The following is a 25,229-nucleotide window of genomic DNA, read 5'->3' on the forward strand; positions in this document are numbered from 1 at the left end:
TAGGACCAAGCAGTTAGAAGGACTGCCCTCCCTCAGACTGACCTGGTTGCTTTGGAAGCTTTGTGGGTAAGCAGAGCAAGCTACATTGCAGCCATGGTTGTTTCAAGCATCTTGGACCAGTGTTTTGAGTCAACACAAATAAGTCCGTCATCATTTTCACCCAGGCACAGGAGGGAGGATGCTTCCTCTAGCTGCCCAGCAAAAGATGTCAGTTTCTGCAAATACACTACTTCATTTGCAGAAGGGCGATGCTGTGACGGATACAAACACAGTCCTTCATGCACATGTAGATCCCCTGTAGTCAGTGTAAACACCTTTGCCACACTCGCTCCTGGCTTCAGATGCAGGCTGTTGAGCTAGCTGTTTGAGTCTGCAGAGAGACACCCTCCTGCACTGCCCCCTGCTGTTGCAACATTAAGTTAAGCACAGCAAAAGGCTGTCCCAGAAAGATCTTTCCTTGCCCACTCTTAGTCCTTGGCATTAGCACAAACAGGACGACGAGGTAACACAGAGGACAACAGCAGTGGCAGTGGCTGAGTGGCAGTGAAAACACGCTGGCAGGAATGACGATTTAGGAGACACTTGAGCCCTTCGCTTTGACAAACAGATTATTGAAACAACAAATTCCCAGGAGTTGGAATTTCCCCAGGAATCTCTTGCTGGGAGAAGGAAAAGGCAGAAGCCCTTGTGCCAGCAAGAGGTGAAACTTCTGCCAAGAAAAGAGTCTTCACAGCTCTAACTACTCGTCAGACCACCGTGTAGGAGAGACTGGAGCTGATAATGATGGGTCAGTGATGGATGGGGACTCACCTTGGCCATCCATCCATCCATCCATCCATCCATCCATCCATCCATTCATTTATTCATTCATCCTTCTTTCATTTATTTTTTAAATATTTATTTACATATTTACATGCATATGAGTGTTTTGCCTGCTTGTGTGTGTAGTTCCTGCAGTAGCCAGAAGAGGGAATCAGATTTCTTGGAACTGGAGTTATAGACTTGTGATCCTTCATGTGGGTGTTGGGAACTGAACCCTTGTCCATGGCAGAACAGCCAGGGCTCTTAACCACAAAGCCATCTGCCATGTCTGCAGCCCCCATGTTAGAACCCCCAAAGTGGACTTGAGAGGTCACCAGACAGACATCTTTGTTTTTCTTCCACTCTAGTTGTACTGAACAAATCTCCTTTCACTGCTCCTCCCTCCTAGCTGCCTTGTTTAATGGATGTATTCTGAGTGGGTGGGTGAGCCTAGCTGTTTAATGGGTGTGTTCTGAGTGGGTAGGTGAGGCTGCCTCGTTAGGATTGCCAAGGCCCAGGCTCTGACCCTAACAACTACAGGCATAGCAGTAAAAAGGAGAGGGCAGCTGAAGTGTGGAGAGCAGTCAGGAGGGAAACCACAGCCGGAAGAGGCAGCGGGGATTACAAGAGACATGGAAGTGCGCGAGAGAAAGCTGAGGCTAAAAACAGAGGGCTGTGAAGGACCAGAGCAGAGACACCGTGGGCCTGGGTCACTGGAAGAGAATCAGTGAGTTACAAACCCTGAAGGGCTGAGAGTCCCAGATACCCTTGGCCAGAGAACCGGAACACTAACCAATCTCAAGAGCGAACACTCCAAGGCTTAGAGTCCCAGAGCCTGAGGCCTGTGGAAAACTGTAATGTAAGCAAGTGATACCTGATTCTGCTAGCTGTGGCCTGATGGAGGTGGGTCATCTTTCTATTTGTTGTTTCATTGGTTAAGTAATAAAGAAACTGCCTTGGCCCATTTATAGGCCAGCCCTTAGGTGGGTGGAGTAAACAGAACAGTATGCTGGGAGAAAGAAGCCGAGTGAGGAGTCGCCATGATTCTCCTACTCCAGACAGACGCAGGTTAAGATCTTCCCTGGTAAGCCAGCTCGTGGGGCTACACAGAATATTAAAAATGGGTTAGATCAATATGTAAGAGCTAGCCAATAAGAGGCCGGAACTAATGGGCCAGGCAGTGATTAAAAGAATACAGTTTCCGTGTAATTATTTCGGGGCATAAGCTAGCCATGCGGGCGGCTGGGTGCCGGGACGCAGCCCTGCCACTCTTATTACAACAGTGGCCTACTGCTACAGCTCTGTGATCCTGGACATCAGTTATACTAGCTGCTAGGTGTGGCTGTGGTGGAGATGTGTGTGATGGGTCATGCTGCTAGTCAAGGCCTACAGCAATGAGCCTTCAACTCAAGTACCTACACTTCCCAAAAGCTGCAGCTATCAGCCCTTAACTTTTCGGGTTTGTAACTAGAAAGTCTTTACATCTCCCAGTCCAGCCACCAGGGCATGGGCACCAAAGGGCTCATAATTGCCAGCCTTTGGAAGAACATCTCCTCATCTGCCCATCATTCCTATTTGTGAAAGGCAGATTGCCCCTAGGCACCTCACTGGTAACACTTTCCTATATTCCTAGATGACTTTTGCTTTTAGGTGGAAAACTAGTCCTCGCTTGTCATCATGACTTCTAGAAGTCAGATTTATGTGTGATATTTTTCCTTCCCTATTTTGCTATTAGTAATGAATGTGTCAGACATAGGATATAATATATAACTATAATATAAAATATAATAGCCATAGCCTCTCCAAGTTACCCTGTTTGCTTTGGTCGTGAGACACAGATTCTCTGTAAAGGGCCAAGAGGAACCCTTATAAGAACATCAGACGTGTGTTGTTCCACAGAACCGAATCAGACAGAACCTTAATGAATTCTTTCATGCTTCATGGAACACATTTCAGAGCTTCTGGCTGTGTTGGTTTAGACCGAAGGGATCGAGGGTGGTTGTGAAATGCCTGTTTGGTTATGCTACATAAGACGGCCAGCCAAGCATTAAATACGGGCATCTGGAGGGTCTGGAAATACGAACAGGCTTATTAGCCAAACCCTGACACAGAGCCAGTGAATTCTTCCAGATTTATGGGCTCTATTAGGACAGAGAGCCACAAAATATAATTCCAATCACTGTCCCCTGCTGATGGCAGCTTCTCGGGATGATGTTCTTTGGAAGGGGAAACTCATTCTTGTTAATCTTTTCAAAGCCTTTTTTGCAAGGCAGACAGATACTTTCCTAACAAGTGGCACAGCCCTGATGGGAGGCAGATACTGAATGGTCTCCACATGGAAGGTAAGAGGAAGAGCAACATCTTTCTCTTGTTAAAATTTTTAAAAAAATCTTAGGGGGCAGGAGAAATGACTCAGTGGTTGAGAGCACTTGCTACTCCTCCAGAGGACCCAGGTTCAATTCCCAGCCACCTCAAGGGAGTTTTTAACCACCTATCACTCCAATTTCAAGGCACCCAAAGCCCTCTTCTGACCTATGTGGCCACCACGTATACACATGGTGCACAAACACATATGCAAGCAAAATACACATACACATTAAACAAACATATCTAAAAAGTAATAATTAAAATAAAATTCTTATCATAATTCCTTTCTTTGCATATTGACTAAATACTTAATGGAGATATAAAATGAGGTATAGAAGTCAAAACTATTAAAGAAAAACCCAGTAGAAGTGGTGTATCAGTTGAGTTATTTCTCAGTTTCTCTACAACAGAAAAAAGCATTTTGCTTGAAAGTTGACTCATTAAAGAACTATATACCACAACATATGCCTTTATTTTATGTCATCTTCTTGCCTAACATCACCATGAAACTTAGAAGCAACAAACGTACACTATTCTTCAGCCAAGTGGCTAAAAATACTGTCCCTTGCAAGTTGGCACTCAGAACTTTCTTGGTTTTGTTGCTTCAGCTTCGGAAAATAAGAATGAATATTTCAGTATTTGTATTTTTAGAATCTAAGGTAAGAAACTGAGATATAACACTTCTAAAGCTTAAATCATACATTAAACCCCACAAACTAATAGTGGAAGACTTCAACACTCCATTCTCACTACTGGACAGGTCAGTCATACAAAAATTAACAGAGAAATAGGGAACTAACAGATGTTATGACTCAAATGGACTTAGCAGACATCTATAGAATATTTCATCCAAACATAAAAGAATATACCTTCTTCTCAGCACCTCCTGGAACTTTCTTAAAAATTGACCACATACTCGGTAACAAAACAAATCTCAACAGATTAAAAAAAAACACTGGAATAACCCCATGTATCTTATCAGATCACCATGGCTTAAAACTAGAAATCAACAACAACACTAATTGCAGAAAGCCCAACAACACATGGAAATTAAACAATGCTCACCTGAATCATCAATGGGTCAAGGAATAAATAAAGGGAGAAATTAAAGACTTTCTAAAATTCAATAAAAATGACCACCCAACATACTCAAATTCATGAGACACCATGAAAGCAGTGTTAAGAGGAAAGTTCATAGCACTAAATGCCTACATAAAGAAGCTGGAAAATCCCACACTAGTGAATTAAGAAAATATTTTAATACTTACAGCAAAAAGAAGCAAACTCACCCAAAAGAACTAGAAGGTAGCAAAAATCAAATTGAGAATTGAAAGCAACAAAATAGAAACAAAGAAAACAATACAAAGAATCAATGAGACAAAGAGTTGGTTCTTCGAGAAAATCAACAAAATAGACAAACCTAACCAAAAGGCAGAGAGAGGATATCCAAACTAACAAAATCAGAAATGAAAAAGGGGACATAACAACAGACACTGAGGAAATCCAGAGGATCATCAGGTCATATTCAAAAACCTGTACTCTACAAAATTGGAAAACTTGAAATGGACAACTTTCTGGATAAATATCACTTACCAAAATTAAATCAAGACCAGATAAGCAAATTAAATAGACACTTAACTGCTAAAGAAATAGAAACAGTCATCAAAAGTCTCCCAACCAAAAAGAGCCCAGGACCAGATGGTTTCAGCTCAGAATTCTACAAGATTTTCAAAGAACTAATACCAATACTCCTCAAATTGCTCCACATATTAGAAAAAAACTCTTTTTATGAGGCTACAATTACCCTGATACCCAAGCCACAGAAAGATATCACTAAGAAAGAGAATTACAAGCCGGGCGATGGTGGTGCACGCCTTTAATCCCAGCACTCGGGAGGCAGAGGCAGGCGGATCTCTGTGAGTTCGAGACCAGCCTGGTCTACAGAGCTAGTTCCAGGACAGGCTCCAAAGCCACAGAGAAACCCTGTCTCGAAAAACCAAAAAAAAAAAAAGAAAGAGAATTACAGACTAATCTCACTCATGAACACTGATGCAAAAATACTAAATAAAATACTGGCAAATCGAATCCCAAAACATATCAGAACCATCATCCACCATGATCAAGTCAGCTTCATCCCAGAGGTGCAGGGATGGTTCAACATACGAAAATCTGTCAACGTAATCCACCATATAAACAAACTGAAAAATAAAAACCACATGATCATCTTGTTAGATGCTGAAAAGCTTTCCACAAAATACAACTTCCCTTCATGATAAAGGTCTTGGAGAGAGCAGGGATACAAGGAACATACCTAAACATAATAAAAAGCAATATACAGCAAGTCAACAGCCAACATCAAACAGAAATGGAGAGAAACTCCCAGCGATCCCACTGAAATCAGGACAAGGTTGTCCACTCTCCATATCTGTTCAATATAGTTCTAGAGGTCCTAGCTAGAGCAATAAGACAACAAATGGAGATCAAGGGGATACAAATCAGAAAAGAAGTCAAGCTCTCACTATTTGCTGATGATATAATAGTTTACATATGTGACCCCAAAAATTCTACCAAGGAACTTCTACAGCTCTTAAACACTTTCAGTAATCTAGCAGGATACAAGATTAACTAAAAAAAAAAAATCAGTAACCCTCCTGTACACAGATGATAAAAGGGCTGGGGAAGAAATCGGAGAATCAACACCCTTCACAATAGCCAAAAATAGCATAAAATATCTCGGTGTAACTCTAACCAAACAAGTGGAAAACTTGTATGACAAGAACTTTAAAACTTTGAAGAAAGAAATTGAAGAAGACATCAGAAAATGGAAAGATTTCCAATGCCCTTGGGTAGGCAGAATTAACATAGTAAAAATGGCAATCTTACTAATTTACAGATTCAACGCAATGCCCATCAAAATCCCAGAAAAATTCTTCAAAGACCTTGAAAGAATGCCACTCAACTTCATATGGAAAAGTAAAAAACCCAGGGTAGTCAAAACAATCCTGTATAATAAAAGAACTTCTGGAGGCATCACAATCCCTGACTTCAAACTCTACTACAGAGCTACAGTACTGAAAACAGCCTGGCATTGGCATAAGAACAGACAGGAGGACCAATGGAACTGAATAGAAGGCCCGGATATCAATCCACACTCCTTTGAACACCTGATTTTTGACAAAGAAGCAAAAAATATCAAACGGAAAAAAGAAAGCATATTTAACAAGTGATGCTGGCATAACTGGATATCAACATGTAGAAGAATGAAAATAGATTTATATCTATCACCATGCACAAGACTCAGGTCCAAACGGATCAAAGACCTCAACATAAAGCCAGCCACACTGAACTTCATAGACGAGAAAGTGGGAAGTACACTTGAAAGCATTGGCGCAGGAGACCACTTCCTAAATATAACCCTAGTAGCACAGACACTGTGAAAAACAATTAATAAATGGGACCTCCTGAAACTGAAAATCTTCTGTAAAGCAAAGGACACAGTCAACAAGACAAAATGACAGCTAACAGAATGGGAAAAGATCTTCACCAACCCCACATCAGACAGAGGTCTGATCTCTAAAATAAACAAAGAACTCAAGAAATTGGTCATCAAAAGAGCAAATAACCCAATAAAAAATGGAGTACAGACCTAAACAGGGAACTCTCAACAGAGGACTTTAAAATGGCTGAAAGACACTTAAGGAAATGCTCAACATCCTTAGTCATCAGGAAAATGCAAATCAAAAGAATTCTGAGATTCCATCTTACACCTGTAAGAATGGCTAAGATCAAAATCACTGATGAATGACAGCTTATGCTGGAGAGGTTGTGGGGTAAAGGGAACACTCCTGCGTTCCTGGTTTGAGTTCAAGCTGGTTTAGCCCTTTTGGATATCAGTGTGTTGATTTCTCAGAAAATTAGGAAACAACCTTCCTCAAGACCTGGCAATACCACTTTTAGGTATATATCCAAAGGATGCTCATGTGCTCAACTATGTTCATAGCAGCATTGTTTGTCATAGCCAGAACCCAGAAACAATCTAAATGCCCCTCCACCAAAGAATGAATAAGGAAAATGTGGTACATTTACACAATGGAGTATTACACAGCAGAAAAAAATGACATCTTGAAATTTGCAGGCAAATAGATGGAGCTAGAAAACATCATTTTGAGTGAGGTAACCTAGACTCAGAAAGACAATTATCATATGTACTCACCCGTAGGTGGTTTTTAAACACAAAGCAAAGAAAACCAGCCTACAAATCATAATCCTAGAGAATCTAGACAACAATGAAAACCTTAAGAGAGACATACATGGATCTAATCTACATGGGAAGTAGAAAAAGACAAGATCTTCTGAATAAATTAGGAGCATGGGGACCATGGGAGAGGGTTGAAGGGGAGGAGAGAGGCAGGGAGAGGAGAAAAATGTAGAGCTCAACAAAAATCAATAGTTTGGGGTTGCTGGTGTGTTAAAAATTGAAGGGCCCTGGAAAGTCTTGCAGTCTTTAGATTGACCTCTTCACATTCGATTCTCAATCAGGCCACTGTCTAATCACTCACACGCCATCCCTATAGTGTGGTATATCTCAGTAAAAGAAGCAAGCCACAAAAACGCACAATATCTATTTATATAAAACATCTTGAAGAGCGGGAAAACGCTGGAGAAGACAGCCAATCAGCAGTTGCCAAAGGCTGAGAGGGGCAGGGGCTATGGATTGCCTGTTTCATTAGTGTACGATCTCCCTTTGTGATGCTGGACAAATATTTGAAGCTAGATGAAGATGATGATCAGAGAGTTTTACTAACTCAGCAAGTGCTGTTGTTCAGAGGGTTCGTGGTGTGCATTTCACAGTTGAGAGCAGGCAGAAGACAGAGCTGGTGAAGAGGGAAGAAGAGGCGGAAGAAAGGGAAGGGGAGAGAATGAGCTTGATTTAGGAAGATAGCTTTAGAGTAGAGAGAGCCTTGAATTCTGTGCTTGAATTCTTACTTTTGTGATGGCTAAAGTTATGCTTGAAGTTTAAATTAATGTGATAAAAATGCCTCTAACCTGTAAGCCCCACTTACCCAAGGACAGATAATTTCCTGGAATGCTGAGTGCATTCACATAAGACAACAAGCCACGTGTTCTCACTTCTGTCAACAAGCTTGGTTGCCCCAACTGCACAGGATGTGCTTGATGAAGTATGCATAGTCAGGATGTATGCTTGCCCCTGACTGAATGAGGGTGTGTTTTGCCTTTATAAGCCTCTGACTAACGTATTTCGGTATCATGCTCTGGGAATCCCAGATATAGACCTGGCCAGTGTCCATGATCCTAGCCAGTATTTAATAAATCTTACTTCAAATTTTGGTCAAAAATTGTGATAGGTGTCTCATTCTTGTCCAGGGGGACTAACAGTTTCTCCGTGGTGATGACATAAAAGGGATGAATGGTTTTTCTAGGTTTTATTTTTAAAGTGTAACCTAGAGTCAAACACCAGCCTTCCATAGACCCTGAGTAATAAGTGAGGCATATGTGTTTATGAAAACACAGTATGAGTCTGGGTACAGAGTTGACACAGCACACATAATTGAACTAAAGAAAACATGCTGCTGGAGAGTTGTAAAGACAGGAGAGAAAGGATATTTAATCCTTGCTGTAGCTAAAAATGGTGAAGAGTGGAGGCTGCGGTGATGGTTTAGTTGGTAAAGATTTGTGGTACAAACACACATTCAGATACCCGGCACTGACATAAAAAGCTGGGGAGGGGGTCACACAGCAGTAATCCCATTCCTGGGAAGGTGGAGACAGGGGTGAGTGACTGGAGTTTGGTGACCAGTTAGGCTAGCTGTATAGAGTCAGTGAGCTGCAGCTTCAGTGAGAGAGTCTATCCCCAAAATAGAGTAACCGAAGAAACCACCCGGTATTGAGTCTTGCCTCCTCCATGTGTGCACACACACATTCACACCTACACCTGCACACACACACGAGAGAGAGAGAGAGAGAGAGAGAGAGAGAGAGCTGTTAAATGAGTGAGAGTCTACTTGAACTAATAATTCATCGCAGATGAATGCATCACTGGAGAATTGGATAGCCCGGCATATAGCTCACCATCTGTGAACAAGAAACCTGGAAGGTTGGCAAAGTCGGTGTCACTCCCTGCTCCCGACAAGGACGAGGGCATGTGTGTTTCTTTACCCTCCCTCCTACAGTCAAAATCCCAAGATACGTGGCACATGTGACCTTGTGGGATGCAGCAACCACTGGGTCACACCAGCTGCAAAGTCCCCATCCTGCCATCTTCATTCCCACTTTCCACTCTTCTGTTCCATGGACTCAAGCTCCCCAGTAAAAACTCTCATGCACAATCTGCTTTCAAGAGAACTGGAGCTTAGACATCACCAGCTATACTGCCTTTTGCTAAGACCAGCCATGCTTAGGAAATCCTGTCGGGTTTACCTTGACAATAAACCTTGGATCCCCATTTTCCATCACCTTTCCTTCTAGTCAACTTGTACAAGCCATTGCTATCTCTTAACCTCACTGGCATGCAAATCAGTCAAGGCAGTTCTAGCAAAATGCAAGCCAGATATTGCATTATTTTGGGCAGGGGAGGGGGGGTCCTTCAAAATCCTTATGAGCATCTTAACCCATTCAGAAAATAATTATGTATGCATGCATGTGTTAGTATGTATGCATGTGAACTGCATACACACACTCTACATATGCTGTAGATCATATATAGTGATCTACAAAACATAACGTGATGTGTTCCCTAGGACTGTATTCCCCTTTACTCTCCCTACTTCACTCACTGTGCTTTCTTTGTTTCTGACCATAACCTGTACATTTTTCTCCATTGCCACTCCCACTTCTGGATCTTTGCATTTCTCCACAGTTTTACTCCTCTGGATGTGGGGCTAGCTCACTCTCCCCCACTTCTTTCATTTAGCACTCCACTTGAGTGTTGCCTTTGCAACGAGGCCTTCTGTTTTAGATTGAGTATTTGAACCCCTTTGGAAAATTTACCGGGTTGAAATCAGAATCTCCAGTGTGCACTTTTAGGAAGTGAGTCTTTTGGATTGTAATTAGGTCACAAAGGTGAAGTTTTTGCTTTCATGGCCAAGCCAGTGCCCTTAAACTTCACAAAAGCAAGACTGATGAGCTCAGATCTCTACCATGCGGAGTTACAAGAATATGGGCATTTACGAACCAAGGATAGGACAGCAGCCATCACATCTGACCAATGAAGGCAACTTCTAGCATTTCTATTCCTATTCCTATCCCCCCACGCTTTCTCCTCTCCTCTCCTCTCCTCTCCTCTCCTCTCCTCTCCTCTCCTCTCCTCTCCTCTCCTCTCCTCTCCTCTCCTCTCCTCTCCTCTCCTCTCCTCTCCTCTCCTCTCCTTTACTCTCCTCTTTCTCCTCTGATAGTGTAGTCTCCTCTCCCCCTGCCATTCTTTGTATTCTTTGTATTTTACTCTGCCTACCCTGCCCATTTTAGAAGTTTTCCTCTGTTTGAATGTAAGGTCAAAGTGGTCATTTGTTATGTTTCACCAATGCCTTACTAGGATTAGCATAAATATTTACTGAAAAAACAAGAGGGCCAAAGGGGGAGGGGAGAGGGAGAGAGTGAAAAATGAGGGGAGGGGGAAGAGAGGAAACGAAAGAGGGAATCAGTTACAATAAAGATATGTTTATTTAAAGGCAGAATTTCTGGTTTTCTCAGCTCTTTAGACCATGTCCATAGGCCCAGAAGTATTTGAGAAGGAAGTTCAGATAAACACAACGCTGCCAAAGAGTCCATCACAGCCGTGCCCCCAAGGAGTCGCTCTCATTTATCTGTTCCCTAGATCCTGTGTGCAAAGACTTTCCCCCAAACTGGCTTTCTAGTTTCTCAGCTTATAAAGTGATAGAAATAAAAAAGACGCAGCGTGACAACACCTAGAAATAATAAAAGACCAGTTCAGTCCTCTCTTTGGAGCTGAGTATTTGTAACACCAGGAATGGGTAAAATTAAGATAACGCCTGACAATCATAAGCTCATATCTTAATGTATTATCTAACTGGAGAAGTCATATCTACTGAAAGGCAAAGCTGGACTCTAGGGAGAGTTTTCTATGTGCAAAAGCAATGTGGGATGCTTACTTTATGATGATGAAGGAATATTTGAATTATTGGTGTATTCTAATGGGAATGTAGTTTCATTAAAACTGTATCTGAAACATCCAGGATGGATGTACACATATAGCAGAATTGTATTTATGGGATGCCTTCAAATCACAAGAGCTGCTTTACATCTAAGCAAGAATTTGTTTTGAAATTTTCTGGTGTTCTTAAGAGTTCACAGAGTTGAGTCTGACATCTCAGTGACACGTTTTAAAACCCAACCTCTGGTTTTGAACAAGTAGGACTATTTGTTTATTCTTATAATGTTCTCTGTTATTTTTAAATGGCAATAATGAAAGTCAAATAGTAACTGAATACAGAGATCTGTTTCAGGAAACTAGGACATAGTGCGTTAAAGATATCTTACTATAGTTAATTTAACTCTCTCTCTCTCTCTCTCTCTCTCTCTCTCTCTCCATGTGTGTGTGTGTGTGTGTGTGTGTGTGCATGTGCCATGGCTCTTATGTGGATATGTGGAAATCAGTAGACAACTTGCCACAGTTGTTGGTTCTATGTGGATCCCAGAGATGGAATTCAGGCTACCAGGCTGGGTGACAAGTCTTAACCCGATGAGCCAGCCATCTTGCCAGTCCAGTATTAAGAATTTAATATGAAATACAATGCACCAGACATGTGCAAAACATGTAGCTATAGCACTGGCTTAAAAGACTGAGGGCCTTTGGTGAACTTCCATGTGGAAGTGTTTGCAGAGATAGGTGAGCAAAGTAACCATCGTCATGATGTGTTCAGAAAAAAAAAGCATCACATTTTGAGGTCAGGCAGTTTTGTTTATTTCTAAAACACGAGTTTTGCATTCCTCATAGCATAACAGATTGAGTCATACTGTATTCTAAATGTGTAGGTATAGCCCCACAAAAAATGACAGGTTAGTCCAATGCATGGTTTCTCACCTTTTGGGCAGGTCAAGGATATCTTTGAAAAAAAAATCTAAGAAATTTGCTGATTTGTGTGAATATAAAATTTTATATACCAGCAGCATGGTAGACTTCTCGGATACCTCTGAACCTTTTGAGTAATAAGCTTTCATTTGATGTATGTAAATGACACACCTGTACAATCAGAAAACAAGTAGGTTGATCCGCAAAAGCAATTTCTGAGCTTTAACAGGGAAACAAAGCACCTTGATGATTGTCCAGTAACACTCACACAAGAGTATTTTATTTAATAATGTATTTTGCGCATTGTGAATTAGCTTTCTCTATGCTTACTGCCTGGTCAGAAGTGACACAAGGAAATGGAATTAGTCTCCAGTCTAGCCAGCACTTCTTCTGTAGAAATGAAATGGAAAAAACTAAAAACTGTGGATTCCAGCCTCTAAGCAGGATACCTGACAAGCTCCACTGGCTTTTTGTGCACATACAAAGGTACATGTACCCATGCACATACATGTGCACACACACACACACATGCACATACATAAGTATACACAAAAAGGAACCCAGTTACAACAGAAAGCTCCAGCTAGGCATGCCAGTCATCATCTCAGGACCTCATATCTGGTGCATGTGCGCATGCGTGTGCAGGTGCAAGTCCACATTCACATGCCCGCAGAAGCCAGAGGAGGATGCCAGGTATCCTGCTCTGTGATGAGACTGGATTGGTAAATGATCCTAGTCCTGCCTCCCAAACTACCTTGCTGTTCTCCCACTCTGCCTGCCATTCTAGACATTCAAGTCACCTCTTTGAGTCAAGTTCTGGAATGATGAAGTAGAGTTATATTAACACATAGGTTCAGAAATATTACTCCAGGAAACTGCATGACATCATATAATATTTCTTTGTATGTGCACAAAAAGCCAGTGGAGCTTGTCAGGTATCCTGCTTAGAGGCTGGAATCCACAGTTTTTAGTTTTTTCCATTTCATTTCTACAGGAGAAGCACAAAAAATGTTATTTTTCTGTAAACTAAAAAGAGAAAAACCAGGGGCTGGAGAGATGGCTCAATAGGTAAGAGCATTGCCTGCTCTTCCAAAGGTCCTGAGTTCAATTCCCAGCAACCACATGGTGGCTCACAACCATCTGTAATGAGGTCTGGTGCCCTCTTCTAGCCTGCAGACATACACGCAGACAGAATATTGTATATGTAATAAATAAATAAATAAACCAGAGTTGACAAAGCAATGTCCCACTTTCTTTGGCTGCTTTTAAGGAGGCCCCATTGTCGGGTGTCTACTTTTTCCTTTCTCAGAGGAGTACTGTACCAGTCAGTTGTGAGCCACCATATGGTTGCTGGCATTTGAACCTGGGTCCTTTGGAAGAGCATCCAGGGCTCTTAACCACTGATCCATCTCTCCTCCAGGAGTACTATAGCAGAAGAGCCCATTCGAGAACACTAGTGAAGTCAATAGCTGTAGGAGATGGACGCCCGAAGTCTCTGGAACATGGTTACATGGTTTTATGAAATGTGAAGTAATGACAAGGAGTTAAAAGGGTGTGAACCCCTCAGGTGTTACATCAGTACCTGGGAGAAAAATGCTAGTGCCCTGGGCAGTCAGAGAAGCGGCCTTCGTTGGGGGGGGGGGTTGTGGAGAATAGCCCACCCCATTATCTTGTTGATGTACTACAGTTTTTCAGTTGCTCTGTCTTGTTTTCCGGTTGTCACCTCTTACGGAGCAAGTCAAACTTTCCATCTCTAGCAGTGCCATGAGCGTTCCTAAGTGGATTTATTCCAGTTACAGAAAGGAGCCTCTTTAAGCATCCCTAGGGGTAAACGGCACAAAGGGAAGCTACAGCCCACATCCTGAAGCTGGAACACGATCATTTGGTTTAGAAAATACAGAGACAGTCATTCATTAAACCCTTAGGTGCGGCATGCAAACTGTTAAGACCAGAACTTTAATGTCTCAACAGCATTTCTGAACACACAAGGTGGACAAACCCTTTCCTGCCCTGAAGCCCAAGCTCCAAGACAATGTAGGAAGTGGCAGCAGGCACAGGCGGTCATTGCTGCCATCATGAAGCTGATGGGGAGCATGCTCTATCATGCTACTGGGTTAAAGGGCAAGGCAAAGTGAGTCAGCACTTTTCTGGAGGAAAAAAATATTGTAAAAACCCAAAATGGCATTCTCTAATGCAGAGGGGCAACACACGGCTGATACAGGAAGGTCATTTGTCAATAAACAAACTGCCTTGGCCCATTTGATAGGCTACCCCTTAGGTGGGTGGAGTGAACAGAATAGAATGCTGGGAGGAAGAGGAAGTGAGCTCAGACTCGACAGCTCTGCTCTCTGGAGCAGACGCCATGCTCCCCTCTCCCCGGCAGACGCGATAAAGCTCCGACCCAGGATGGACGTAGGCTAGAATCTTCCCGGTAAGCGCTCCTTGGGGTGCTACACACATGAATAGAAATGGGCCAAGCAGTGTTTAAAAGAATACAGTTTGTGTGTCATTATTTTGGGGCATAAGCTAGCTAGGCAGTCATGAGCCGGGCTGTGGGAAGAGGCCCTCAGCTCCCCACTACAGATGGCGCCCACGTGGATAACTGCATCCACAGAAAGCCTGAGAAAGCCTGGGAAAGAATAGAGTAAAGCGTGTTTTCTTGGTAGCAGCAATTTCTCGGGTCTGCTCTGCTTGCTAGAGGCAAGCAAGTGCTCTCATCTAAGAGAGGCTTCCTGACTCAGCTTCAGCTGTGAAACCTTGCAGCTCATTTAAGAGGTCCTGCCACGAAATACTTAAAACGGTGTTGGTGGAAAGCTGAAGGCATGCTTTTCGGTTTTCAGCCGTAGCAGGAAAAAAGTTGTGCTGTTTTAAAATGCCGGCTTTCTGGTCCATCCTGCCAGGGTAAACTCTGACTGTTTGAGGCAGGAGGGCCAACTACAGAGAAAGGACTTGAATGTTGTCTGTGGATATAGTATTGCAGCTTGTTTGAAACGCCACAGAGTTGTGGTGATAAACATGGCTACAGCCGGTACCTCAGCCATGAGGCTGGAAAGCTAAGGAATGTGCTGGATCCAGCCGTCAAAGCCACGGCTTTCATCCTACTGATATTGCTCAGTAATTTAAAGGCTCGTGTGGTCAGAAAAAGAGAGAGATACAGTAAAGAGAGATTCAAAGACAAAGAAAACTTTAAATGATTTACAGTGTGTTTAAAAATATATGCAGGCTGAAAGATAAAGTTCTTAAAAGTAAAAAAAAAAAAACAAAAAACAAAAATAAGGAAGTAGTTGGGTGTGGTAGCACACGCCTTTAATCCCAATGCCTGGAAGGCACAGACAGAAGGATCTCTGAGAGTTCAAAGACAGCCTTGTCTAAAGAGTTATTCCAGGACGAAGATATACAGAAAATATAAAGTAAAAGTAAAAGTAAACAAAATAGAGTTAAAATAAAGCTGCACAAAGATGGAAATTACACAGAGAATCTTGATACTGTATGCTATTATGATCTCTTTGAATTGTTTTAATGCTGAGGAAGGAGTAACAGATGCTAAAAGATATTTGTTTATAAATGCTGCTGAACTAATCCAAGATAGATATTTTCAAAATACCTTGACTTCAGAATTTGGATCTAAGGATATGATACTTTGGAAAAGAGTTTCTTTTGTTTTCACAGAGGATGGGACACTGTGGATTGCTTCTTCGATCCCAAAATGGTATGATAGACCACGTCCTCCTGAAGGGTTGCTGTGAACACCTTCAAAAAATTACTTTGCTCAACTGCCGACTGAGAGGAACCTAGCACACAGGTTATACCATGAAAGACTTGATTAACAGCGCCCCCATTCAGCAGGAAGCAGTTTGGAGAGAAAAAACTGCGCCCATGTTCCCATATATTGTTTATAAATGTTCTTTTACATTTAAAGGGGGAGATGATATAGATGTGAATAATTTGCATTGATATGAATCTTGGTTTACTGATATTAATTTAAGGTCAATTTTATTATATGTATATGTATTTCTGATATTGATTAAGGTATTGTGATTGTGTAGTTCACTTAAAAATGTAATGTCTATAGGTTGTTAATGGATAATTATCAATAATAGTCAAGTTTGTAGTCATGTTAGATTTTCTAGATGTGCATGCATATATTTCAGATAGGCATTCATCATATCTTTCAAAGGCTAGAGAATATGGTATTTTAAATGTTTTAATAACTTAGGGTTTTTCATGACAATGAGACACTCTGCTCCTGGCAGCACCAATCTACTTCAAGAAGGAGATGGGCATCGAAGAGGATCCTTATGGAGTTTGATAGCCATTTGGGCAAGAAACTGCTCTTGCCTGGACTATTTTATAAACTGGACACAAAGAACCCGCAGAGAGAGGACTGCTGAACTTGCCTAAAGGTGAGATGATCTTTCGGGGTTCCTGATTCATGAAAGAGTCTGCTAGACATTCTGCAGGACACAGCAGATAGTGACTGAACTGCCTTTAAATTTCCTGCTTCATGGAAACGTCTCTGGATACTATGGGCCTTTAGGCCGAAGATGGATGCCCCAACGGTACAGAGGAACTTTGGGTGACTGTCCAGGCAGTGAGATGTCTCTGTCATTTCTAGAGTTTAGAAGTTGCTTACTTTTTGTTTGCTTAGGTAATATTGTATTCTTCTGGAGTCTTTGATGGAGTTGAATAATAGATAGATAGTTATAGTTATAGTTTTCCTTAGTTATGATAAAGATAAAATAGATGTAAATATTGTAATTTTTACTTGATAACTGTTTTGTTATATGTAATTTTGCTATGTTAAAGTTAAAGCCTTCCTTTTTTTTTTTTGTTTAAACAGAAAAAAGGGAAATGATACAGGAAGGTCATTTGTCAATAAACAAACTGCCTTGGCCCATTTGATAGGCTACCCCTTAGGTGGGTGGAGTGAACAGAATAGAATGCTGGGAGGAAGAGGAAGTGAGCTCAGACTCGACAGCTCTGCTCTCTGGAGCAGACGCCATGCTCCCCTCTCCCCGGCAGACGCGATAAAGCTCCGACCCAGGATGGACGTAGGCTAGAATCTTCCCGGTAAGCGCTCCTTGGGGTGCTACACACATGAATAGAAATGGGCCAAGCAGTGTTTAAAAGAATACAGTTTGTGTGTCATTATTTTGGGGCATAAGCTAGCTAGGCAGTCATGAGCCGGGCTGTGGGAAGAGGCCCTCAGCTCCCCACTACACACGGCCACCCTTTGAATGGAGAGAGTGATGGCCCGCCCAGCTTGGCTTGTTTGTCTTGAGAGTAATATTTTTTATAATTATGTGCCAAAATTTTGCTGTTGTTCTGCTTTCCACTTTCTTTCAAAATCCTCCAGAAGTGTAAATTTTCATTCATTCATTTACAAGGTATGTGTGCGTGTGTGTGCGCGCGCACGTGCGCGTGTGTGAATGTGTGCACGCATGTGTGAGTGTGCTCTGGTGCTCATGTGGAGGTCGGAGGACAACTTGTGAGCATCAGGTTGCTGTGCTGTGGGGCAAGCTCCTTTACCCACTGAGCGGTCTCACTGACCCTGTGAGCCCAAATCCTTAATTCCCTTCTTTCTCTTCATCTGAGTTTCCTCATGTGAGTGGCAGCTGGGAGGAGTAAAGTTTTCCAGGTAAAGATGGTTGAATGCTGCAAATAAGGAGTAGGGACAGCAGCGTGCCCCCAACCTCGTCACCACCTCTGCTTTAATGAGGGTGCACTGTTCCCCTCTGGAGAAGCACGTCTGGAAATGATCCGGAGCCACACTGTGACTCTTTCCTTCCCATCCCTAGCCCACAGTGCAGGCGCATGGGCAGTGCAGAAAGAAGAGGTCTGCTCCACTCTCATCACCAAAAACAGGGACCCTCTGCTTGTACAGCATCCTGATGGATGCTGCAAGCTGAGACAAACAGCTCTGCAAGCGCACAAAGCTTTGTGTCCTAAGCCAGAAGGCTTTTAACAGTTCTAAAAGAGGATGGTATTGCAGAACACTGTCTGCAATGACATGGCTGGAGTGCTCTTGAACTAACAAAAGCTATGATTATTTGTACCTGACTTAGACGAGATTGAGGCTTATAGCATCCTGCCATGGGTACCAAGTGGATAGGGGATCATGAGGCCGCCAGCACTACCTGAGGATTTATAGGAGGTTAATGGTTATTTGGGGAGGGAGAGACATTTTCTTTAGGGGTTTTATCATAGGAAGGTATCCATGCTTCTTTCTATAACTCCTCGTTCATGTTTTATAAGCAAGTCTAGTTAAACTTGTTCACACACACACACACGTGTGCGAAGGTAGGAGACTAGTTCAGAAGATAAAGGAAATCAGATGGAATGGGAAGGAGACAATGAGGCTTGACCATGATCAAATACATATACATTACTTTCATGTCATTTGAAATCTCTTATTATGTACAAGCAATATATGCCAACAAAAAGCACTAAGAAAGTTGAAAGACAAGATACACTCTAACTATATAAATCTTGTGAGCAAACATCCCTCAGGTCATTATTTGAACAAGCATACTATGCCATTCGCCCACACTTGAAAACAAACATCAGCTGTGTCTTCCTCATCTTAGAATAACTTCACTCTTCAGGACCCTGTACGTGGTCTCCACTACCCTCCAGGTCAGATCCATTCATCCCTAGGCAATTATCCCCTGTGATTCAGCAATTGTCTTCATATGCACCACAGCCTCAGAAGCATCTTTTAGTAGAAGAAAAACTGAGCCCTTAGGAGTAAAAAGTGATCTCACTTTCAGCCTTCCCCTTTGGCGAAGTTTCGTGAGTTCCTTTGCACTCACAGAAGCTCGTCTCTCTTCACTGGTAACTCTGTGAAGAAGGGGTGCCTCTGGGCTTCCCATAACCTGAGACAATAATATTTATTTATTTATTTATTTATTTATTTATTTATTTATTTATTTATTCACTTAAGGCTGGTTTGTGTGTGAGTGAGAGCTGGCTGGTTTGGAATCCGAGGTTGCATGGCAGGGTCCCGTGTTGGAGGTATTCAGCCTACTTGATGAACTAAGGGCAGTGAGGTTGTCCTTATGTATTCTGAAGTCTGTACAAGAGTTCTATTTTAGAGACTATCTGTACCCAGTGTAGGGATTTCATCATTATGGTAAGGGTGTGTTTCACTCTGTGAAGACAGTGTGGAGAATGAAGCGCTACTCAGAGGTTACTGCAGTAACACATCCCCTTGGGGGGGGGGGAGGGGAAGCAAGGGTGGGTGGCTGAGTCTCAATTAACGGTCAAAACAGTACAGAAATGTGTACCTGGGAGTCAGTCATCTTCTGACAACTGCTCCTATACAGTGAATTATGAAGAAAATCTTCATGTAGGATTGCGGGTTTTTTTTTCTTGTTTGCTTTTGTTTTAGTTTTATCTCCACGTCCTCTGGGGGTAAGTAGGTACTTTGTCTTACCATTCTTTCTGCAGTATTTTTAGCCAATCTGTTTAGGGGAAATCACTGATTTAAATGTTGGTTAAGAACCTACCATTTAGCATGAAGATTAAAATGTGCCTTTTGAAATTTCATCTCTTTCCCTGTGTATGTATATTAAAAAGAAATTCTGGATATGCTAAATGGTGGTACAGGTTGGGCAGTTCAAAGTTAGGATCTGTACATAGTGGATGAAGGGCACACTGCACTTTTTATTATTTTAAAATAATTTAATTTATTCTTTTATAATTTCATGTATATATTCTTGTCATTCCCTTCTCTTATTGCCCTCCCACTTCCTCTGGAACCCTTCTTTGTTCTGACATGTCCAAGGGTGCGTTTGCGTTTGTAAATGGGCTCCTGATTAAGTTTTTGTTTTGAGACAGAATCTCTTTACATAGCCCAGGGTGTCTTAGAACTCATTCTGTAGACCAGGCTGGCCCAGAATTCACAGAGATTCTCCTGCCTTTGCCTCGTGACTGCTAGGATTGAAGGTGAGAGCTACTATTTCTGATTAAGTTTTTAACTATTATTTGATGAGTCAAATGATTAAGGTAATTTTTCACCTAGGGAGATTGAAAGGGGAATTGGGGGAGAGGAGCAATTTTATTACCTAACATAATTTTTGACTGTGAGCCTAGCCTTTAACGGCTGGGCCATCTCTCTAGCCCTAAGATAATTTTAAAAGTTAGTCCTTAAGTTGTTTTATGTCTTACTATCATTTGAAGAGAAACTAAAATCCAGCGGGCACTAGAAGTTGGCAAAATGTAGACAGACTGGTAACTCTTGAGAAAGCACAACTTAGGTTCTGTTTCTCTATGTCAGCAGCACAGACAACCTTCACAAGTATGAGCAACTGAGTTTGTCCAGGAACTGACCAGACACCGGCGCACTCCACCACACACCATGAGTTTCTATAGGGGTCTTGGCCTTGGCTACTTACAGAGTCTGGGTGCTGGGTGGTAGGCTGGGGATGCGGTGGAGTTCCTTGCAGGTGACTCTGAAGTCGTCCTCCTGGTGGCACTCACAGGGTGGAGACACACACCCTCTGCCCCACTGGCTCCTAGGCAGGGCGAGCAGCAACACGAGCTGCAGCAGGTACCCTGGCCTCATTTTCCAAGGGACCCCTTGCGCTACTTCATCTTTGCGCACTGTCGCCTCATTTCTCAGTGCCCAGTGCCTGACGCTGGAGGAGACCGGGGAGCCAGAGGGACGAGAGGGAGGAGGAGGGCTCCGAGGGGCTGTGACCTCATCTCTGGAAAGCACGCTGGAGAGGGGGCAGGAGAGGCTCTCAAGTACTCCGCTTGCCTAGGCAACTCTCCATCCAAACAAGCCAGTTTGCCATGCTCGATCAGCCTCGCAGCTCCTTCTGTTCCGAGACACCCAACTTCGGTCCTGGAGCTGTACTCTCGGTCCCACCCATTAGCTTTTTCTAAAGCCTCATAGATGCGCCCTCTTCTTCGCCTGTCTCCTAGCTCTTGGAGCCACCTTTCTTGGCTGAGCAGCCGTTAAGGGCGGTGGCGACCAGAGACCCACTTAAATGGGCTTCCTCTAATGTCACCACGTAGGAGGAGACTGTTGTGGGGACAATCTAGTGTCTTCACGCTTCCCTCCCCCGGGAACTTCGGCTTCTCCAAGTTAAAGTCACCTTTGCCAAGAACTACAGCGGACAGCACAGCCGGGGTCAGGCTCAGGGTGCAGCCGAAGGAGTATATGATATTCCAGGAGGATTCTCGATGCTGTCCAGCTGGAGCAGCCAGGGACCGTCGCGCGCCTTGGTGGCTCTCAAGCTGGAGTCACTAAACCCGCTGTCCTGATGAGGCTCACCTAACCCGAGCTACTCCGTTAAGTCAGTCTCTGGGCTCTGGGGCCATCTGCTGTGGAGAACTGGGAACTGCGGGTGCAAGTCCCGTTTTTTGCCAAAGGGAGGGAGCCTGCTTAGAAATCTAGAAATTGTGTTTTTGTTCCCCTTCATCCTCTTCAGAAAACAAGAGTAAAAGGAACATTTAAGTGCTACATGGTTCTCACACTAACCAAAAGTATTAATTGCAAATGTAAACTAGATTGTGCCAATTTTCTTTTTGAAAATATAACTGCTTACAAATTCTCCTAGGATCTTGATAAGCCACAAGGGTTATATATATCAGGAAAGGCTAGGGTGCTGGGAATCAAAGGAAACAGGAAGAGAGAAGACTCTGAAAATACAAGATTGATTAGGCTGGAGGTCAAGGGCAGGCAAATATTAAGATCCATTGACCCCTATGCTTAAGATACATGCATCCCAGTGTTTATAGAAACTTTACTAATAATCACCCTAAAGGACAAACAGCTACACATGTCCTTTAAGAAGATTGTGCATCCACAGATGTCATTCCACAGTAAAATGAATCCAGCATTAGTTTATACAACAGGTACAAATTTTAAATGTGAATGATAAGCGCAAGAAACCACATTAAAAATCATGTATTTATATGTGACCATTCATATACGTGACATTAGATCTGGGACTGTAGCTCAGTGTAGAGTGCTCACCTAGCAAGCTCAAGGTTCCTAACATGCCCGAGGTTCCAAACCCAGCAGAGCACAAACTTGGTGTGGTGGTAAATTCTGTAACCCCAACATGTGGGAGCCAGAGGCAGGAGGACCAAGGTCTCTGGTACACAGCATGTTCTAGGTCACATGGCCTATGTGAGAGTTAGAAGGACTGAAATCTCAAAAGAGGCTGGCTACCAACACCCAGAGATTTTTCTGGGAAATAAAACTGTTCTCAGTCTTCAGTGTGGTGGCCTCATGGCAGTTTGTAACTGTGAAGAACTATATATAGTGCTTGCATCTTGAATGCTGACCCATCTTAAGTCCAGGGATAAATGCCCTATGACTGTTCTGAATGTATTCTTGCAGTAACTTGACTGAAATGCTGTTTGAGAGTTTTGTGTAGATGTTCCTAAGGGAAGGTGGTCTGTTACTATACAAAAGAAACTAAAGAAAAGAGTAACAGAACGAATTGAGAAATATTTCCTCCTGTCTACATTTATATTAGAGTTTGTATACAATTTAATACTTTGTTATTATCTGGTAGGATTTACCAGTGAAATTACTTAAACATTGAGTTTTTCACTACAAGTTTAACTTCCAAAAGTGTTTCTTTCATTCTCTTTGAAGCAGTTTGGCAGTTTTTATTTTATAAAGAATTAGTTATCTATGGCTGTATCCATTGCCATAAAGTCATCTGCAATATTGCTTCTATATTACTATAAGAACACGCATAATCTGTTCTAATGTTTAATTCTTTCATACCCGATATTGCCATTTTGTGTCTTCATTCTGTTTTTCTCATGGACATATTTAGAACTTTGCTAATTTCATTAATATTCTAAAGTCAGTGTATGTTTGGTTCATATATCCTATATTATAGTCAGTTGGTGTTGTCATTGTGCAGGTTTTGTTTAGGTGACCATATTGTTGAGATTCCAAGGGTGCAGCTTCCCTGTCATATATAGCAGTCACTATGTCCAAGACATCCTGGTTCTCTGGTGCTTACAGTCCTTCCACCTCCCTCTCTTACAGTGACCCTAAAGCTGTAGGTAGAGGGGCTGTGTTGTAGATACTTCACTTAGGGTTGGGTACTCAGTGGCCATTTGTTCTCTGCCTTCTGACCAATTGTGGATTTCTGTGATGTTCTCTACAGGTAACAGAAGCTTCTTTGACAGGAGGAGTGTGATGTCTTAGTTTGTTTTCCTGTTGCAGTGATGAAATACCCTGGCAAAAAATGGCTTGTTGGACAAAAGATAAGAACAGAGAAGTTCAGACAGAAGGAACTTGAAGCAGCCGGCCGCACCACGCCCATGATGGAGAAGCAGAGAGCAGGGAATGTGTGTCACATCTACAGTCAGGAAGCAGAGAGCAGGGAATGCGTGTCACATCTGCAGTCAGGAAGCAGAGAGCAGGGAATGCGTGTCACATCTACAGTCAGGAAGCAGAGAGCAGGGAATGTGTGTCACATCTGCAGTCAGGAAGCAGAGAGCAGGGAATGCGTGTCACATCTACAGTCAGGAAGCAGAGAGCAGGGAATGCATGCTGGTGCTCATCACCCTTTTATCATTTGTACCGTCCAGGATCTCAGCCAGGGAATGGATCAGATATGTTTGAGGTCCATATGTTTTCCCACCTCAGTTAAAATAGCCAAGATAATCCCACATGGGCATACCCAGGGGCACCTTCTCCAAATGATTCTAGATTTTGTTAAATTGACAACTGACACTAAGCATCACAGGTGGGTAAATGATTTTCATCAAAATTGGAAGATTTCAGTCATACTTCTTTTCTGTTCCCCCTTCTCACTCCCTTCTGTTTAGGATTCCAATTTTTGCACTTTCAACGAGTTGAAATTGTCCCACAAACAAAACATTGAAACATTTTCCCGCCAGACTATAACGTCTCACTGAGTGTCAAAATAGTTCATATGGGAGGGGGTTAGACTGAAATTTTTTTCTCTCTGCTTTTCATTTGAGTGATTTCTTCCAGTCTGTCTCCAAATTCGGTTTTTAAAAAATTCCTCCTGGGGGGGAGGGAGAGGGGAAAAAAATTCCTCCTGGACTATTCAATCCTTAAGATATTTGTTTCATAAACCACAGTTTTTATTTCTAGAAGTTCTCTTTCTCCATAAAACCTGTACAACACAGTGACTCCTTTGATGTCTATATTACTTTCCAATATCTGCAACAACAATGTAAGTCCCACACACTTAATGTCTTTGAATTAGTTAAATCAATTTTCTTGTAGTTTGTAAGTCTGAAAGTCTACAATCAAGCTGTGGGCAAGGACATTCTCTTTCTTTGAGCTCCGGAGGATGATTCTTTCTGACTCTCCTGCTTTAGGTAGTTGTCAGCACTCCTTGTTATCCCTAGACTTGAACGACTGCCGACTCTCCTCCATCATCAAAAGGCTCGCTCTCCTCATGTGCCTCTCTGTTCAAGTTTCCCTCTTCTTTTAAGTAATGCTGATCCTTGGATTGGGACCAATCCAGAATGACCAAAACTTGCCTTCAATATACATAAAGGCTATATCTCAAATTAGATATAGGTCCTACAAATTAGAAATTGAAGATACCTTTTGGAAGGCATAATTCAACCCATACAACATCCTTGTTTAATAACATTAGTGCCTTTGCAGGTATTAGATCAATCTAGATTGACTCATTTTTCTTCCTAAAATGAGCTGGCATTTTGTCTGTTTGGATAGAAGATACTGTAAATGTTACAGTATTTGACAATTTGTTTTGTAGCTACAGTGAATACTCTTGATATTTCTTATTAAATATGCTTAAATGTGGGGGGTCCCAGAGAGTGATCAGAACTAGCAGTGAAACGATCCATGGAGAGATAATACAGAAGCTGGGTTCAGCATGATGTAGATAGCCAGGTTGGTTCAAACTTCTGGAGTCTGATGCCAAGCACTTTGTTTCTTCGTTTGTTTTACATATTACAACAAAGTAACTTCGGAAGAAAGTTTCCTCCTGACAATTATTACAGCAAAGCTCAAGGCATGACTACAGTGTAACTC

The 25,229-nt window shown here is 42.3% G+C and overlaps 1 protein-coding gene across 1 annotated transcript in view; it reads right to left on the reverse strand.

Annotated features, from left to right (window-relative positions):
• Positions 1-20,826, reverse strand: part of Tshr (thyroid stimulating hormone receptor) — a 136,721-nt gene extending 115,895 nt beyond the window's left edge. Inside the window, exon 1 of the mRNA XM_057783237.1 lies at positions 20,611-20,826. Within this exon, the coding sequence (XP_057639220.1) occupies positions 20,611-20,780 (170 nt within the window). The 5' untranslated portion in view covers positions 20,781-20,826. The remainder of the gene's footprint in view (positions 1-20,610) is intronic.
• Positions 20,827-25,229: the final 4,403 nt, after the last annotated feature.

Source organism: Chionomys nivalis, chromosome 10 (genome assembly GCF_950005125.1).
Source record: "Chionomys nivalis chromosome 10, mChiNiv1.1, whole genome shotgun sequence".
NCBI lineage: Eukaryota > Metazoa > Chordata > Mammalia > Rodentia > Cricetidae > Chionomys > Chionomys nivalis.